We start from the raw sequence: 18,515 nt of genomic DNA, 5'->3' as shown, positions 1-18,515 counted from the left end.
CTATTAGGGGTGCACGAATAAGTCCTTGGTCTTTCATGTTGGTAATTCAAGTCTACTACTCCTATTCATTGGTCACAGTTACTGCTGAATGCCTACCAACATTCTTTCTCCATTTTTGTTCTTTACTCAAAGAATCAGGATTTATTTTAGTAGTCTAACAATGACAACAACAAGAACAAAACAAAACAACGTCATTTTTCATTTTCCTTGTAGCCAGGGAGATCACTTGACTTGAGTCTGGTCCCTGTGATATAAGCAGGAAAATAGGAGGTGGGGGTTGGCGAGAGCGATTACAGTTGCCTGACTCAGCTGGGATGGCCATTTGCCTTTCCCTCTTTGCTTTTCTTTCTAATTGGAGTTTGAACATGGGCCTAGGGGTGCAGTCATCATTCTGTGACAATGAGCATGAATGTCCTACTCTAAGAACAGGGAGCAGGAAGAGAAGCTCCAAGAAAAGGAAGCTTGGCTCCTTAAACAGCAGGATCAGCCTTGGGCAGCTGTTTGGACTTCTTGTTTGTGAAAAAAAAAATTTTTATTTGGATAATTTTGCCAGGCTTTTTTTTTTTTTTTTTTTTTTTTAATCATGAACATGAGTATACACACCTGAATGCTATACCACTCATTCTGTTCTGGGTCAAAAAAATTATTTTCTGACCTCATGGTACAAAGGCACATTCTTTAACCAACAATATTGATAAAACCTATAATGTGGTCTAATTTTGATCGTAAGAGGCAGTGGGAGCTGTGTTATCTTGGGCAAGTCTCTTAACTTCTCTGAGCCTGTGGTGAGCTTTAAATGAGATCACAGGTCTTGACACATAGTAAATATTTATATCATGATAATCATTAGGCATAGTCTGTGATGAAATTAAAGAAGCTCTAGGCTGTGATACTCAGTTTCTTCATCATTCCAGCTATCACCTCAAATATTTTCTCTTGGCTAAAAAAAAAAAAAACTTGAAAAGGGCTATGAAAACTTTGTAAGTTCCTACTTGCATATCTCATTAAAAAAAATACGGCATTGTCTTTGACACCAGGTTGGTTTATTTACTTAGAGTAGGACAACACCAAACCTGACTTGGAAATTCATGTTTTTTATTCTTGAAACTATTAACCTGGGTTACTTTTTGTAACTATGCTTCTACTAGGCATCAAGGAAAGTTAAACCAGGGAATGTAACAATTCATGACTGTAACACTAATAATTACTAAAATGTGGATACTTTTTATGCTTTATAAACTTCCAAATATTTTATATATTGTTTTCTTTGCCCAATGCCTAAGACAGCTATTATTTTCTAAGTTTACTTATGTGTTAACACTTAGCCATCTCTTGATTCAGATGTATTCACACAAGGTAAATGATTTTTTTTCTTTTTCAACAGCCTTAATGAGTCTTACATTCATTTTTATGCCTTTCTTATTCAGTAATATCTCAAACAAATGTCTGAAATTTCTGCCTCAATGAAGAAGTGTTCTTGAAGTCTGTTCTTCCCAGACTGTTAAATAAATATTAATGATAATATCTCATTGTGATATACACAACATTTCACTTACAGCTAAGCTGACAGAGGGGAGAACAGAATGCCTGCTGCTGGTGCAAACCCACAAACCCAGACTTCTCCAAAAGACAGAAGAGTCAATATTCAAGCACTGGTACCATTATTGTGACCAAATGTTTTCTAAACCCTCGTATAAGAAACCTGTAAGATCTATCTAGCACTGAATAATATCACGAAGAAGCTCTCCTTTGCCATAAGAATCCCTTATACTTGGTCCTTTGGATTATCTTTAAATATTCCATGGTTTATTATATGATTTTTGTATTTTTGAGAGAATATTTATAACTTGCACTGGGATATGGGGTAGTGACATTACAGATATTGAGTGGCAAGCTAGCATTCCAAAAGCTGCAATGGAAAGAAAACATGGGAACACAGCATCAGGACAAAGGTCCCAGGAATGTGAAGCAGGCAGACACACAACAATATTTAATGGACTGGGGATATGGAGACGGCTCCTTTTCAAATTAGTACCTTAGAAAGCAAAAGAGTAACTCAAGGTACTTGTATTTAAGAGAATCAGGGTTAAATAACAGCCCAAATAACCACAAAGTGTTGAAAAACTTGGAAGGGCCTGAGAATTGCCATGATCCATTAAATTCAGGAAGAGGGCAGATGTAATTATTCTGTTGAAAATCTGGAAGAAGCCCACTACTCTCATTCCTCATGTGAGAAGACAGAGCAGCCTCAGTGGGGTTTGCATTAAGACCATTTGGGATGGAGGCAACAGTTAAAACACAGCAAGGAGTAACAATTACATCTTGTTTGGACTATAGCAGTAGCCTCTGCATAGGACTTCTTGTCCTTAATCTCCCTTTCAAATGCATCTTAAGTTTACCACTAGAATTAATATTTGTTCATATAGGTGACTTCTTCAAATATCTTCAAATCCCACGGTTATAATGAAAACATTCTGGATTTTTAACTAAGTGATTCAAAGCCCTCTGCAATCTGGTCCCAGCCAACTTTTCCATTCTTATATCCTAATATGTAACCTAATTTGTTGTGTGTGTCCATTCTAAAGAACTACTAGCTGTTCCTTAAACATACGGCTTTTGCTCGTATGCTTCTGCAACTTTGCTTAAGCTCTTCCTCTACCTGACATGTCCTTCACCTCATGTATTATTCTACGATATGTTCCAGATTTCTCCAAGCCAAATGAATATTTCTCTTCTTATGCTTCCTTTGCATGGTTAAGTTTTATTATATCAGTTAACATAGCCTATTTTGTAAGAGTCACACTGATGTACCTGTGTTTCCCTAATTCAATTAGGAGCTCTTAGACTGGAAGGATTTTGCCTGCCTGCCTCCCTTCTCCCATTCCCCCTTCCTTCCTTTGCTTTCAAACTCTCTTTTTTTCATTACTCCCTCCCTTCCTCCCTTCCTCCCTCCATTTGCTTAGTCCTTCATTTTACTGCTATTCATTTGATTGTTTCCCTGGAAATTTTTTTTTCTTTTAATGTTGCAGAACCAGAAAACAGAATTACAGCTGATCAGCTTTAGAGACATACCAGGCATGCAATTCTGAGTTGCAGAAAAGAGAAAGCTACTAAATGTCCCCTGAGATTATGTTCAGATACACAGAAGAGGACTCATCTATAACCACCCTTTGTTTAAGGAAAAAAAAAAAAAAAAAAACCCAGGAAAGTCATTTCGTGCTGAAACATACTTTTAGTTATTCGCTCATCACTGAGTCATTAAAAAGAAATCACAGTATTTTAAAGCTGAAAGTGACCTCAGAGAGGATATAATCTAGATTCTTAATTTTATAGATGAGAAAATTAAGAAACAGCGAAGTGAATTGACTAAGCTTATGTGATTTGTTAGTATTGAAGTCTTTCAATTTCATTAAAAAATGTGTTACCTATAATTTCATGTTTAATGGGATACTTGGCAAGCTTATGTAGAATCTAAGTCATTTCTTTTTAAACATTCACATTTTTAAGTGTATACTTCAGAATAAAGATTTTCTTCCTTTTCTGAATTTTAAAACTTTACCTAAAACGACATGCATAATCAGAATACAAAAACTTATAACTATAACTGGATAGATCTTAAATAAAACTTGAAAATAACAAAAAAACAGTATCTTGCAAACTAACTTGAATAAAAAGATAAAGATGTTTTATGTCCTATTGAAATAACCCCCTTACATTCCATTTAAAATTCAGGTCATTGTTTTTTGGGGGGGAGGTGGGGTAGGCAGAAAATGGTAATGTGCTTAAGAAGTAACAGGTTCTTACATGACTGGATCTTGAAGACTATTAGCTTTGCTGTGAGTATCCCTGGTCATGAAAATGACCTGAAAAGGGTCAATCATAAAATCATAGCCATTTTCTTTGTTAATCAGGAAGTTGTCCTGAACTAGTATATTTTGATTCATCTACGAGAATGAAGTTCAACTGTAAGGTTTTTCTTTTATTACCCCTGCATCACATATATAATAAATATAACTACCATTACTGGGAGCTCCCATGTGCCAAGCCAAGTTCTGTACCCTTTACACACAACATTTCTACCTCTCGAAGTTATCACCAGCCAAAAGTTCCTTCTCTTATAGGTCAGCTATATTATTTCCAGACTAGAGTATTATTTTGCAATCTTCAAAACTGATGAAATAGAAATAATCAATATTCCATGTTAAGGAAAACAGTAGTGACTTTATTTTGCTAATAAACAATATCTGTAATTCTTCCAATTGAGGAAAAATTACAACTAATTTTTGTGCTCATGAACAAGCTGTTACATAATAAAATTGTAGAGATGTTCAAATTATAATCAGCCAAATTAGATTGAAATGATAGGTGTAGACAGCTCCACGTTGTCCTACTTGACTGACTGCCTAATTGACTAAAGGTTTTGAATTAAGTGTCAATTCAAACCTAGCTGTCAATTATTTCATGTGAAGTAATAGGCTAAAATATTATACATATAAATTTTTTCTCTAAATCATAATTAATATGATATAAATTAATTTAAAAATACATAGATTCAATCCTTTGTGAGAATATATCTAATAGAGAGCCTGACCCTGATCAGAGATTGTTGAATCACTTAGATGAAGAAAATGAAATATAGAAAATCTTACTTCAAACCTAATTTTAAATATTAGGCCATGAGATTAAATGATTCACTTAATTAATGATGAGGTTGCCTAAAACCCAAATGTTAATACATAGTGGTTTTTTTTTTTTCAATGCCGCTTCCAAAGTACCATGTATTTGTGTAACACTTCATAGATTACCAGGTTTCCTCGATTTTTACACAGAAAAAAGCTGGGTTGTGAAGAACTACTGGTCAGTTATCCAAAGTCTTATCACATAAGTGGTAGAATAAAAATTAGAGCCCAAATCTTCTAATTTTTTTCTCAGTATCCTTTCTACTATGATTAACTCCAGATAAAATCAATAATTACATACCCATTAGAAAATTTGCTTCTGACTCTCATGCAATAACCTACCCATACCTTCTCCCGGGGTTCGTATCCTGTCCTTACCTTGGTACGAAATACTTGACATTCATCTCCTCTAAAGCCTTTTCCAAACATACACCACCCCTGACACTCTAGCTTCCTCTCAGCATTGATGTCCATATTCTAGAAAAATATCCCTTTGAGTGCTTATTATAGCCAAAGCAAAGTGCTTACCACTAGAGAGACTACCAAGATGAAAAAAACATAGTCCCCATTCTCAAGAAGATAAAAAATAAGCAAATTATCATATAAGGCAGAATACATGCATTTTAGGAGGTGATAAATGCCATGACTGGTTCAGAAGGTATATATGTTTTCACCTCTCTGGTTGTTTAGAATATTCTTATACTTGTAATTTCTTTTCTGAAAATACTCAATGCTTCTAGATTACATGGGCTTTGAGTGGAAATAATATTTCTGCCTTACTTATCACATTTTCTTCCTTCTTTATTTCTCATATCCTCCTTGATTCTATAAAGCAAGACTTCTCTCCTCTTGGTGAACCGTACCATTCATCCCTTATATTCCCTAAGGTATGCTAGTAGTTAGCAATCCAGCAACTCCGGAGGCTTGATGAAAGCAAAGGTGAATGCGTGAATTTTTTTGGCGGGGTGGGGGAGCTAAAAGAGAAATGTTTTCCCTGTGTATTCTTACACAACATACTAAAAGAATTGTGATCTTGGCAATAGCAGCTATTGTTCACAGATTGACCTTTCTAGCAGCAGGTAGCTGAATACATGTTACTTAAAATTCTTTTGTCAGTTTTTAGCAACATTGTATTGGTGGAAAAGGGAGAAATGACAATTTCTTCTGAAATCTTATAGTGTTCTATAACATACAAATTGCTGTCTTAGGAACCTCAAATGACTTCTTCATAATTAAAAAATATCATCTTCGTATTTCTTGGCCTGACATGTGGTTAGATAATAATAGGTAGCAATTCACAAATATATGTGAAGAAAAAAGAGCCATGGCTTGAATGTCATAATAAAATTATGACCAAGAAAACCATATTTAAATTTAAATGTGGTTTTATCACTAAGAAAACTAATTTTAAAAATGAACTTATCGATACAAAAACAAAATATTTCATCTCCTAGGATGTGACAATGTAGTTGGTGAAATAAAAAAAGTAACAACATTTTTAAAAAATCATAAAGTTTGAAACAATTTTAGTATATGTGCTGCCGAAGCGAGCACTAGTTTGAAACAAAATAGCTATATTTAGTTACTTGCCTTAAAATCTCTATTCATATTATAATCAAATATGCTTTTATAAGGCAGCAAAGTTATTTTAAAAGACCACTAATTATTTTGTAGAGATAGGTTATGGTTCAACTGTGTATCCCCCAAATTCGTATATTGTAATCCTAATTCCTAGTACCTCAGAATATGACTATATTTGTAAATAGTGCCTTTAAAGAAATAATTAAGGTAATGTGAGCTCATATGGGCAGGCCCTAATCCAATACACAGAGCGATGCCCATGTGAGCACACAGCAAGAACGTAGCCATCTGCAGCCAAGGAGAGAGGTCTCAGAATAAACCAAACCTGTCAACTCTTTGATCTTGGACCTCAAGCTTCCAGAACTATGAGAAACTTAGTTTCTTTTTTTAAAGTTACCTCGTCTGTGGCATTTTGTTAGGGCAGTCCTAGCCAACTAATACGAGATATTAAGGGGAAAAGGAACCTAAAATTAGAAAGTTTTGAATTCAAAGATTAACCACACATAAAAATACCACATTTCTAAAATTGCATTAAAATTATTTACCGTTAAGTTTTTAACTGTGGATCTTTTACATAAAGTAGGTATATTTGTATCTATGGGATAAGCAAGAAATGAATATTTGTTACCTCTATCAGCTAAAATATGGAGAAGAGAAATTCTCCTTTGGCTCAGAGCTCTAGGGTGTGTGCAGGTGTGTGTACAAATAGATAAATTTATGTGCAAAATAATTTTATCTCTCTCTCTCGTTAAACTAAAATCGAAGCACATCCAGCTTACTGTGGAGTAGAAATGGTAAGAAAAATAATTTTGGGTAAATAAAGGTTTGACTAATCTGGTAAAAAAATAATACAACCTTCATCAATTTTTAGACTTTTAAAATTATCATTAATTTTTATATTTTTCCTCCATTTCCACCCAATTATTTTTAGGATTACCTTAGAGATATGCTTATCTCTACCTAGTAGATTGTTGATGGCAACAAATAGACTTTGGTAAGAGCAAGTTATCTGCTGAAAATGAATCTTCTTTTTCTTCTTCTTCCCCATCATCACCATCATCATCACCATCATCATCTCACAGCTAACATGTATGTATTCCTTACTATATTCCAAACTCTGTTTAGGTGTTATACATGTATATAAATGGATTTAATCTTGAAAACAATCCAATGAGGTAGGTACGATTATTAGCACATCTTCCAGAATAAGAAACCTAACTTGCCCACGGTCATATAAATAATGACAGGTAGGATTTGAGCCCAGGCAGTTTGGTTTTGGAGTCCATACTTTTAATGCTACTCTGCAGCCTATATTTAATCATAATCACTAAAAATAAATTGAAGAGTGACTAAGAAAACTGGCTATATATCTCCATTACGGTAATCAAGACCAGACGTTGTGCTATGATTATAGCTGCTACTTTGGTTATGGATAATGCTTCCCATTAGCATGAAGGTATACTTCCAATGGCCCCTTCTCCCTTAACGATGCCTTGATCATCCCTTTATTTCAAAGGTAAAGGAAGAAATTATATAAATGTATATAGAAATTTTTTATTTACTTTAAAATTCTAGTTTGGTGGACGTTTAATAGAATATAAATGAGAAATCTACCCTCACAAACATGAGTAAGAGACTACAGAAGAGGGGGAAATAGGGTACAAAGGCTTTTACGATATGATTTTGTCTGGTTCCTTTTTCATTTCAATCTCCAACTCTCTTTTCATTAGGCTTATATAGCCATTTGTCAGTTTTGTAGGTGAGACTGAAGTTTTTTTTTATTCAGGCCTTGGTAAGATTACCACTAAATCTCATGTACTTGTAGCACTGTATTATATACCGCTGCTCTTGCTAGTTTAATAATCTAGATTTTAAAATCTAGTTTTACTTCTCTTCGTAAATATACTTGGAAAAGGAACAACCAGAGACTAATCGTAAAAAAGTACACAGCAGGTGACTAATAAAAGGCGTGGAGGCTTGTCTGGCTCGGGTAAGTAGCAAGATAGTACAGAAGGATGTGGTCTGGTTTGGGGCCAGGAAGCAACCTAAAGTGTGCAGTACTTGGACAAAATGTATCCTTAAGTGGTGGAGGAGAGGTAGAGAATATTAAGAAGGGACAGCGGCATCCAGGACTCTGTACGCTTTCTCAGAACCTTGGTGGCTAAGTTTGGCAATAAGAATGCTTCCAGGTATGTTGGCAAGTGGAATTTAAATTAAAAAAAAAATGCTTCTAGGTAAAGTAACTCATTGGCTTTTCTTCCTATGTTCGCATATCAGCCACTTTCAGTGAATTCCAGAAGTTTCTCTTGGGATTTTGCTATCGATCTTGAAGCTTGCTGACTTCAGGGTTATAGAGAAATTAACCCAACAGAAACATCTGCCGAAGCAGACCCGAAGGTGAGAGAAATGGTGTATTTCACTGCAGCAATCCAGGTGCAGCCACTAGCATTCTGGCTGTGGCATCCCCATCAGTAAGGGGTAAGATTTCTTGACCTAGCTTGGGATGGAAACCACAGGTAAGTAATCTTAATTCTGATTTTTACAAATGAAACCATTCTGTTCGCTATTTGGCTAGACGAAGCCTAGCAGGGATTTATTTTGAAAACCTGAACCCTACCTCTGTTCATGAAACAATGAACTGCTTCTTCCAAGAAAGGAAGCTTCATGACTTCCTACGGGACATTTTAACCTATTCCTTGAGGGCCTTGCAGGGGAGAGACTGAGTTACTGAGATCGCTCCTGCCCTATTTATCAGATGATTCCATCTAAGTAATGCTGGCACAATGGGGTCTATTTCATGCGAATACCAGGTTCTCTTGAAGGGAGCTTGAGAAGGGAGTCTGCAGCAGTATCTCCTCCAGTGCGCACAAAGCCCAGCTCAACTGTTCTGTTGCTGGACTGTGTTATATGCTGCCAGCAACTCAACTTTTCTGCCAAAAAAGTTTGAGCATTTTATTTCAATCACTGCTTATAAAATTAAAACATAGCTTTCATTTCTTCACTTCTGCTAAATACATGTATTTTCATGCAATTTCTTAATTTGTACAAGGCCACCTATCCACGTTTTTAAATTTTACTTTTTATAAATTTCGTCTTAGAATGTTCAGATCCATGTACATCACTGCTGTTATGGAGCATTTCCTGTTAAATGCCCATGCCTGCGCGTGCACCTGTTAACCACTTTCCAAGGACCACGCCCATTAACATCAGCCTTGATATCATAATTTCTTAATTTCAATAATTTAGTTTGTAATTTCCCATCCCATGTTATGTTCCAGGCTCGCGTTTTTAATCTCCATATCCCTTGAAGATTCATAAATTCCTTCCCCCTAAATTTGATTTTTCATTTTAGATCTCTGATGCTTGAATTCTCTGAGAACAAAGGGAACATTCCATGATATTTGAGTTAGCCTGAAATCCTTTTCATTAGCTCAATTATTTCTTTACTATTTCTTTTCGACCTTGTAATTTTAATTTCTGGTGTCTATGATTACATTTGCTGTTGTTATTACAAAAATAAAAACAAATGTTATCTGCACCACGTATTCAGCATTTAATCACTAAATGCTACGCCATTTATACACATCATCTCATTTCACCCTATCATCACCCTACGAAACAGGTCTCAAAGCCCAGTTTAATAGGTAAAGAAACTGAGAATAAAGGGTTAACCTACCCAAAGTCACCCAGGGGGGAGTTTCTGCAGGCTGTGCCTCCAACTACTACACTACAGGCATGAACCACTGCCACATTGTGAGGACACTGAAGTCTTCAAGTACTCCTGTTTACAAACAGCAAACTTACAAACACTCCATATGCGGCCACTCCTAACCTGCCCCAGCCTGTTTCCCTCTTTTGGTGTCCCTGTTGCCTATGTCTTGAAAATCCATTTAAAACACTCAAGACTGACCCTGAATGTGTATTCTCAGTGTGGAGAAGAGAATAAGTTCTTTTAATAAAGGAAGAGCTTAGGTCGACAGAGGCGACCTACTTGTCAAAAATACTTAAACTGTCTGAATTTTTTTTTGAAGACTTTATTTTATTTATTTGAGAGAGAGAGAGAAAGAGAGAGAGCACAAGAGGGGGTAGGGTCGGAGGGAGAAGCAGACTCTCCACTGAGCAAGGAACCCATTGTGATGCGGGGCTCCATCCCAGGGATCATGACCTGAACCGAAGGCAGTCGCTTAACCAACTGAGCCACCCAGGCACCCAAACTGTCTGAAATTTTTTACATTGATATTGTTTGCAATCGCATCAATGTGAGTTTTAGTTGTATTTATAGGTTTAAAAAACTGAAACTATTTCTGTGTTATGTTATTCATATTATAATGTACATTACTTTAGTCGGATTGCTTTCCTTTTGATAGGTCTTTTTGAAATGGGTGAATGGGTCCTTAAAGGACAAAAAGCCTGAGACTAACTAGGGTGACAAGAAGTAGGTTCAGGTGTGCACAATGAATGGAGTAAAACCCTTTTCCTTTCTTTTACTACACCATCCTCTGCTCCCTGAACACTAAGTCAGTCCATTAGATTAAGGGTTAAATGCATTAATTTAGACTTTTGGCTCACATTTGAAAATTTCTGGGCACTTATGGGTTTTATTACTTAATTCTAGGGAGATAAATAAGAAAACAAAATTATAATATGATATTTATATATAGCACTTATGCTGTAATAAGAGTAAGATATTTTTGTGGGAATACAAAATCATTTAATTATTTAATTTAAAAAACAGCATTATTTCTACAGAGATAAAAGCTTTGAATTCCAAATAAACACTGTACCAAGGAACTGTATAGCATTCTCTATTGAAATGTTAGGGACTACCCTTTTAAAAAAATATCTTCCTGGATCATTTTAAAATAATAAATATAGCTAATTAAAAAATAAACATTATATATTTAAATAAACATTATCAAATTCTCCATATTAATTTTCAGGTCTAGTTACATATTGTTTGACATTCAATTATTGCCAGTTCTGTTAATTAGCAATTACAAAACTCACAGAAGGGTAGTTGGTCTATGCTGAATTATATTTTGCACTGTTAAATTTAATAGACAAATCACTTTTTTCTGAGCCAACGAAGAGCAGAGAATATTGATCTTATAGGGAAAAATCAAAGTTGCTCCTTAAATTTCTGCTGAGAGTGGAACAGATATTTTAAGCTGAGATAAAGAGAGAGAAAGGGGATAAAGATAAATAGACTGAGATAAACGCAGTTAAATTCTGTTTTGAGGGAAGACCCCCTGAGAAATTGGAATCATGTCTGCACATGCCTTTTACTGCTCTTCTTAAACAAAAGCTTTCTGTTTTCAAATTTCCTAGTATAGTTAAAATATTCTTAGATAGTAACTTAGTAGTTATTGTTCTACAGATGCTTCTGTAATTTTCTTTTTGATCCATGACAGAGGAAGATCATGTTAGGGATGATGGGGAGATAGATGACCAGCAAAGATAGTCCATATCAGTAAGTAATTTGTAGGGTAATGAAACAGAGTTGTGTTTTGGACCCTTTAAAGAAGGTATACCTTAATGGCTTAAGTACATTTTTAGTTAAGCTGAATGCATAACTTCATAATGACAAGTATTTGATATTCAAGTGATAGGATGTTATAAACTATGAGCACCTTGTAAAGGTGTCAGATCATCTAATCTCCAAGTCTCCATTTTTTAATGACATCATTCATCATGGCTTCCAGCTAAGACCCTAATAGAGGAAGTCAATTTTATAAGCGGCTCACCTTAGAGCGGTTCTCAAACTTTGGTGTACACCTGGTAGGTTTGTTAAAACACAGGGACCCGACCCCCAGAGTTCTGATTAAGTCCTTGGGCCAGAGTATTGCACTTCTAGAAGTCCTCAGGTGATGATGCCACTGGTGAGACTACACTTAGAAAACCACTTCCTTACAGAATACCTATGAAATTATATTGCTTAGTATAATTAGTACTTTGCCAAGATTTAAGTTTTCTCCAGCCCAAAATAATTGGTGTCAAAGTTATAAAACTTTGAAGATTTAAGAATTAGTTTATGAATTGGAATGGAATAAAAACTTATTTTTTTTCAAAAAAATCTGGAGCCATGCCTATTGTATTCCATTGGTCCATCCTCCTATAGCAAATTTCTGCCAGGTATCTATAACAAGAATCATTGATATTGCATCTAAGGAACTTGTTTTTATTGTATAAACAATGGGAATCATACAACCGACCCAGCTATCCCTTCTGTCTTTGCTGCTTTTTAGGAAGCTCACGAGGAAAATACAGGCTTCACATGCAGCAGGTATATAGGGTCTCACATTATGCATTTTGTTCACAAACTTTACTTCTACTGTTCCTTTGTTTTGCCTTAACTTTGATATTCATCTCTTCATTGACAATATTATTGAGAGTATTATATGTACTTTAAAAAATCATCTACATTCTTTCCTAAAATACAGTGGGAGATAAAAAAAAATTGATGTGGGCGTCTGGGTGGCTCAGATGGTTGAGTATCTGCCTTCGGCTCAGGTCATGATCCTGGGGGTCCTGGGATCGACCCCTGCATCGGGCTCCCTGCTCAGTGCAGAGCCTGCTTCTCCCTCTCCCTCTGCCATTCCCTCTGCTTGTGCTCTTCTGTCTATCTCTCTGTCAAATAAATAAATAGAATCTTTAAACAAAAAAAAAAATTGATGTTACTTGAAGACATGTTTCTGGAAGTTTTAAGATCCTATTTTATTAGGAGTACATGCCTTGGTCTTTGGACTATATATACTGAATAAATGAGAGATTAGAGTATAAGAGATTCCACAAAAGATCAGGTGTATCTATTTAGCCCTACGAAGAAATACTGACAAAGTACCTGGGAAGACAGATATCATTTCTGACATTAAGCTCAAAAGATTGGTATGTATCTGAAATACTATATCATTGCAAAACTATTTTCTATGAAATTCACTGAGCCTATTTGAAGTTATTCGTATTTTTATTTTAGAAAATGAATATATTTTAGGACCTGCTGAGTAAAGGCAAGGCTTTGTTTATTTGTCTTGAATTTACCTTTCTCTGGCTTTAGGCCTGTATCATTTCTAGTACATCAGAACTCTGTGATGAACAATTCTACATTCACCATGTCAGTATTTGTGTAATTTTGGGAAGAGATTGGTGATTTGGAAGATGATGCTGATGTAAGAATCTCTGCCTCTGTTAGGTTGTATAGTGGGGAAACCAGAAACGTATATATGCATATCCAATGTAGCCAGTTATGCTTTACTTAGTAAGTCTTGACTTCACCAAAGAATGGAGTATAATGGAGAGGAACTAAAGGTTAAGTAGGTAAAAATAAAATAGACTTAAGCGTATAAAAATCTAAACTGCTTTTCTCTAATACACAGAAATATATAGACCACAAATATTACATGATTGCAATGATCACATTACTAAGCCACAGAACACACAGTAACTAAATGTTTTATGAGTAAATTTTGCTATTTTCATTCTCTTATTAAATCTTAAATAGGTACATCAGAGCAAAGTCTTTTCATGACTTTGACCATGAAAAATATCACGAACCTAAACACGTTTTGAAAATATAAAAGCAATGAAGGGCAAGAATCTTCCCTGATTGACCTCATACCTCAACTTATTCCCAAAAAGTAGCTCAAAAGGATGCTCACTTTTGAACTTACAGCATCTCATATGAATATGTATTTTGTTCTGATGACTCATTAATAAACCAGGTTCAATTAAAATGCTATAAAATTAAAAAAAATCTATGTATGGGAAAACCACAGCCATTCTTCCTAAACATTTTTGAGGGTGTTGAGCCTTGTAGGTTCTATAAATTAAAAAATTCTAAAAGATTTGTTCTTCAGATCATTTATAAGTTTCATTTCTTTAATCTCCTATATTATTATAATGACTTTTTTAATAAGACAATTTCTATCCTTAAAAGTTGGAATATAAACACATTATAAATTTTAGCATTTGATGGCATGGGGCCATTGCATTATATGTTTGTGTCTAACTAATCTGCGTTCAGAAGTTGAAGAGAATCTAACGGTTTCATATGATTGTTTATTTTACAACTTTTAAAAAGAAAAATGTCTTGCCTTTGAATGGTAATCTTGTTCCAGTCTGGGATCTGATCCGGCTACCTGTTTGTATTTGTTAATTTTCATTTGGCGATTTCTCTCCTCTATATCCATAGCACCTATCGAGTAGAAAAAAACCCATAAAATTAATGTTCAGTTCTTATTTCTGAGCCCTACTTACAGGATGTATAATAGAATAATAGAAGAAATGCTAGGCTGATATATTACTTTCATTCAAGGTAGTACATACAAATTAAAATGTCATATTATTTCTTAGATTTATTTAAAGTATGCAATCTGGTGAATAAAAGCATGATTACTAAATATGTAAAAAAATTAATCTGAATAAAATGTAAATGAATTTTAACAGAACAACAAATCTTAACTAGATAGAAAACATTTCTGGTACATGTATGCCCAGGAGAATATATTTGACAGCACATAAACTTGACAATAGTAATCCTATAAATAAAAACTGGCTTGTAATTCATCAGGATTTGATTTATTTACTGAAAAATAGCTGTAAGTCTAATTGGTTTCAAATACAGTTTTACAATTGTGTTTAGAAACTATCATAAAATTAGCCCATGTGTTAAAAAGTAGGTTGTCCAAGCTTACATATGGATCTTTTGAACTTGAATTTTCTAGAACTAGCACCAAGAAAGAGGCACTTGGAATAATACTCCTGAGAACATACTATGCCAGTAAAGGCACAGAGTATAACTGAAATCATTTCAGAAAAAAAAAATGTAAGGAGGTGAGAAAATGAGATGGTAAGCCTATTACAAAATGAGACTAATACTCTCTATAACAGGTCTACCTCCAAACACATCAATTATAGATATCAAGAGGGTCTTTAAAAACTTTGGTTAGAATAAGAACTAAATTCAGTTAGCAAATCTTAGCAAACATGAAAAAGTGTTTTTAAGGTATATTTATAACTTTTATTAAAGAGAGTTTATATGAAAATTCCATTTCTCATAAATATGCATAATGAGATTATGCTCACAAAATCTCAGTTGTATACTACAAATGTACAAACTGGGAAAAATAATCATAGCTTACTGGGCTCAAGTGGGTATCTACAACATGTCATCATGTAAATTCATAACCACTGAGTGTGGGGAGGAATGTAAACATACACATATATACCCCTTGCTTAACATCATAACCTGAAAACTGCAGTAAAGATCTCTAGACAAAAGTGTGCCTATTTAAAAATAAGTATTTTAATACTTATCCTGAAAAAAAATCTCATTGTATATCAGAAAATTCTTGTTGGTAACAAATTTTAAGTAAAAACCGATTAATTTAAAATAAAGATAAAAAAAGAAAAAATTTCAAAAAGGAGTACGAAAATCCTAAATAAAAGAATGTATAAAGAATCTATATTACATGACCTCTAAGTAAAACAGCAAATTTAAGTCAACTATTCAATAAAGTGAGGCAATTTGTTCCTTTTAAGAGTCTCATTTTAATAGTTATTTGATTAAGTCTGTGCCAAATTAAAAAATAGGGATGTGTCATATTGATATAAATTGAATGATACACAAAATCAAGTGAGTGCCTCCATGATTTGAATGTGAAATACAGTGAAGTATAAATGTCTACTAGCATATTAAAATACAATTTTGAAGTTATTTGTACCTTAAGAGATATTCTCAGGTAAATATGTTTATTTTCTCCAAGGGCAATGGAACAAAAAGCCATCCCTGTATCAAAAAAATTATGTGTACTTAAAGATACTAGCTAAATTGAGTGGGAAGTTCTTTTAAAAAGTTTCATTTTGATATCATGGTAGCAAGATAGTATATTAATATGAATAGCACCAACAGACAAAAAAGCTTGAACACATTTTATATATTCATATTTAAATATATATACATACACATAGATATAGACACATACATACATATATACGCATTTTCTAATATTTAGACTTTTTTTGGACATTGGCCTCCTATGAAGCTACATCAAATTGTTTTTAATAACCAGGTAGTAATGTGATATATACTGGCAGGAGTCGACAAACTTGTTCTGTAAAGGGCCGATATTAAGTATCTTAGGCTTTGCAGACGGTATATTTTCTACCACAACTCTACCACTATAACATGAAAGCAGGTATAGACAATGCATACATAAATGAGTGTCACTGTTCTATGAAAACCATATTTACAAAACAGGCAGCGGGCCTGATTTGGTCTGTGGGCCATGGTTTGATGATCCCTGCATTGAAGCATAATTTTTTTTAAACATATTGATTTAATATTGCTTTGCAAAGGAGTCTTTCTCCTTAGTAAGGGTTTAAAGATCTTGTAGAATCAGGTTTATGGGACATCATTTATATTTAACAGATCACTGGGGGGTCCTAAGAAGAATATTAATTTGTATTTGCTATAAGTAAACAAAGATGCAAATAGAGAGAGTGAAATAATTATTTAAATATGTTATCAACTAAATTCCAATTTCAAACACATTTCTCATCTCCAGACTATTACCATCTATAGACAGACCTTAGATGGAAAGATTCTTTGTTAGAACCTTAACTAATGAAATCTCAAGTGACCACCTTACTTGATATACAGTCAACAAACTTGGGTAAATACACTTTTAACTTACAACTTTAAATTCTTCTAGGAGACTAATCCTTAGGACAAACAGTAACCAGACATTCCTCTCTCCAAAACTATTTGGCTCCTATGAAGTCTTCCATTTCTTTTCTACATTTTTATCGACCTATTCTCATAAAGAAAACACTTCACAAACAATGATATCCTTAGAGAGAAAAGTATCCTACTGGTAAAGAGATCCATCATAGGAAATACAAAACTGTCTTCTGTTGAAACTCCCCAAACACTTGATGACAATATGGATGAAGTGTAGCTTTAACAAATCTAATTGATTTTCATAAAATACAGAGATATAATAAACGGAATCTGAGCATAAAACAAAATATTATCTGAGAAAGTTTTCTGATTAAGATTAAAGAAGTATATTACCTATGCGTATGTACCAAATAAAAGTGCAATAAAGAAAAAGGTAGAACCAGTGTATGCAATCGCTAGTTGCCCACTTTGAGGGGACAATTACACAGGAGAAAGCATTGTTCCTTATGTCTATTTTCTAGTTTCAGTAGGATAGACTATAAAAATAACTTATTAATGTCTTTCACTAGTCAGAGGACTAGAATAGAAATTGTTAAAATGACTACCTAAGATATAATGAGATAAATAAGAATAAATGAAAATGTATATGAGATAAAAGAAATGTAATATTTTGTTACATTATTATTTTCAAAGGACCAGCAATTCAAAAAGAAAATACTGTCCTTGACTTTTATTGAATATTTTAACTGTCTTTCAATATCTGTTAACTGTGAAAAAATTTGTTTTTCAGACTGACAGTCATTGACAGCTTTTGACAAAAAGTTGATGGTCATTTATATGAATGTTTTCCAAAGTACCCGATGTACAATGATACAAAGTAAATTGCTTAAAAATACAACATATTTGGTACTGTGTATCAAAAGGCTTTACAATGGTCATATATTTGAACCTGAAATTTCACTTCCCAGGATTGTTCCTAAATAAATCAATGTGCAAGCAATGTCCACAATAGCCAAACTGTGGAAAGAGCCAAGATGTCCATCGACAGATGAATGGTTAAAGAAGATGTGGTATATATACACAATGGAATATTATGCAGCCATCAAAAGGAATGAAATCTTGCCATTTGCAATGACGTGGATAGAACTGGAGGGTGTTATGCTGAGTGAAATAAGTCAATCAGAGAAAGACATGTATCATATGACCTCACTGATAAGAGGAATTCTTAATCTCAGGAAACAACCTGAGGGTTGCTGGAGTGGTGGGGGGTGGGAGGGATGGGGTGGCTGGGTGATAGACATTGGGGAGGGTGTGTGCTATGGTGAGTGCTATGAATTGTGCAAGACTGTTGAATCACAGATCCGTACCTCTGAAACAAATAATATATTATATGTTAAAAAAAAAGAAGATAGCAGGAGGGGAAAAATGAAGGGGGGGGAAATCGGAGGGGGAGACGAACCATGAGAGACGATGGACTCTGAAAAACAAACTGAGGGTTCTAGAGGGGAGGGGGGTGGGGGGATGGGTTAGCCTGGTGATGGGTATTAAAGAGGGCACGTTCTCTATGGAGCACTGGG

General features: G+C 34.4%; 1 protein-coding gene across 33 annotated transcripts in view; it reads right to left on the bottom strand.

Moving 5' to 3' along the window:
* The window catches only part of RIMS2 (regulating synaptic membrane exocytosis 2), a 583,419-nt gene that overhangs the window by 135,645 nt on the left and 429,259 nt on the right, over nucleotides 1–18,515 (bottom strand). For 15 of the 33 annotated variants that reach the window (XM_027597538.2, XM_027597289.2, XM_027597533.2 and 12 more), the window contains one exon: nucleotides 14,351–14,451. The exons of the other annotated variants lie outside the window; for them this stretch is intronic. In XM_027597538.2, the coding sequence (XP_027453339.1) occupies nucleotides 14,351–14,451 (101 nt within the window). The remainder of the gene's footprint in view (nucleotides 1–14,350; nucleotides 14,452–18,515) is intronic. 33 annotated transcript variants of the gene reach the window in all.

This window comes from Zalophus californianus, chromosome 4, assembly GCF_009762305.2.
Source record: "Zalophus californianus isolate mZalCal1 chromosome 4, mZalCal1.pri.v2, whole genome shotgun sequence".
Classification (NCBI taxonomy): domain Eukaryota; kingdom Metazoa; phylum Chordata; class Mammalia; order Carnivora; family Otariidae; genus Zalophus; species Zalophus californianus.
The sequence above is the reverse complement of the archived record's forward strand: the minus strand, read 5'-3'. Positions and strand labels throughout refer to the sequence as shown.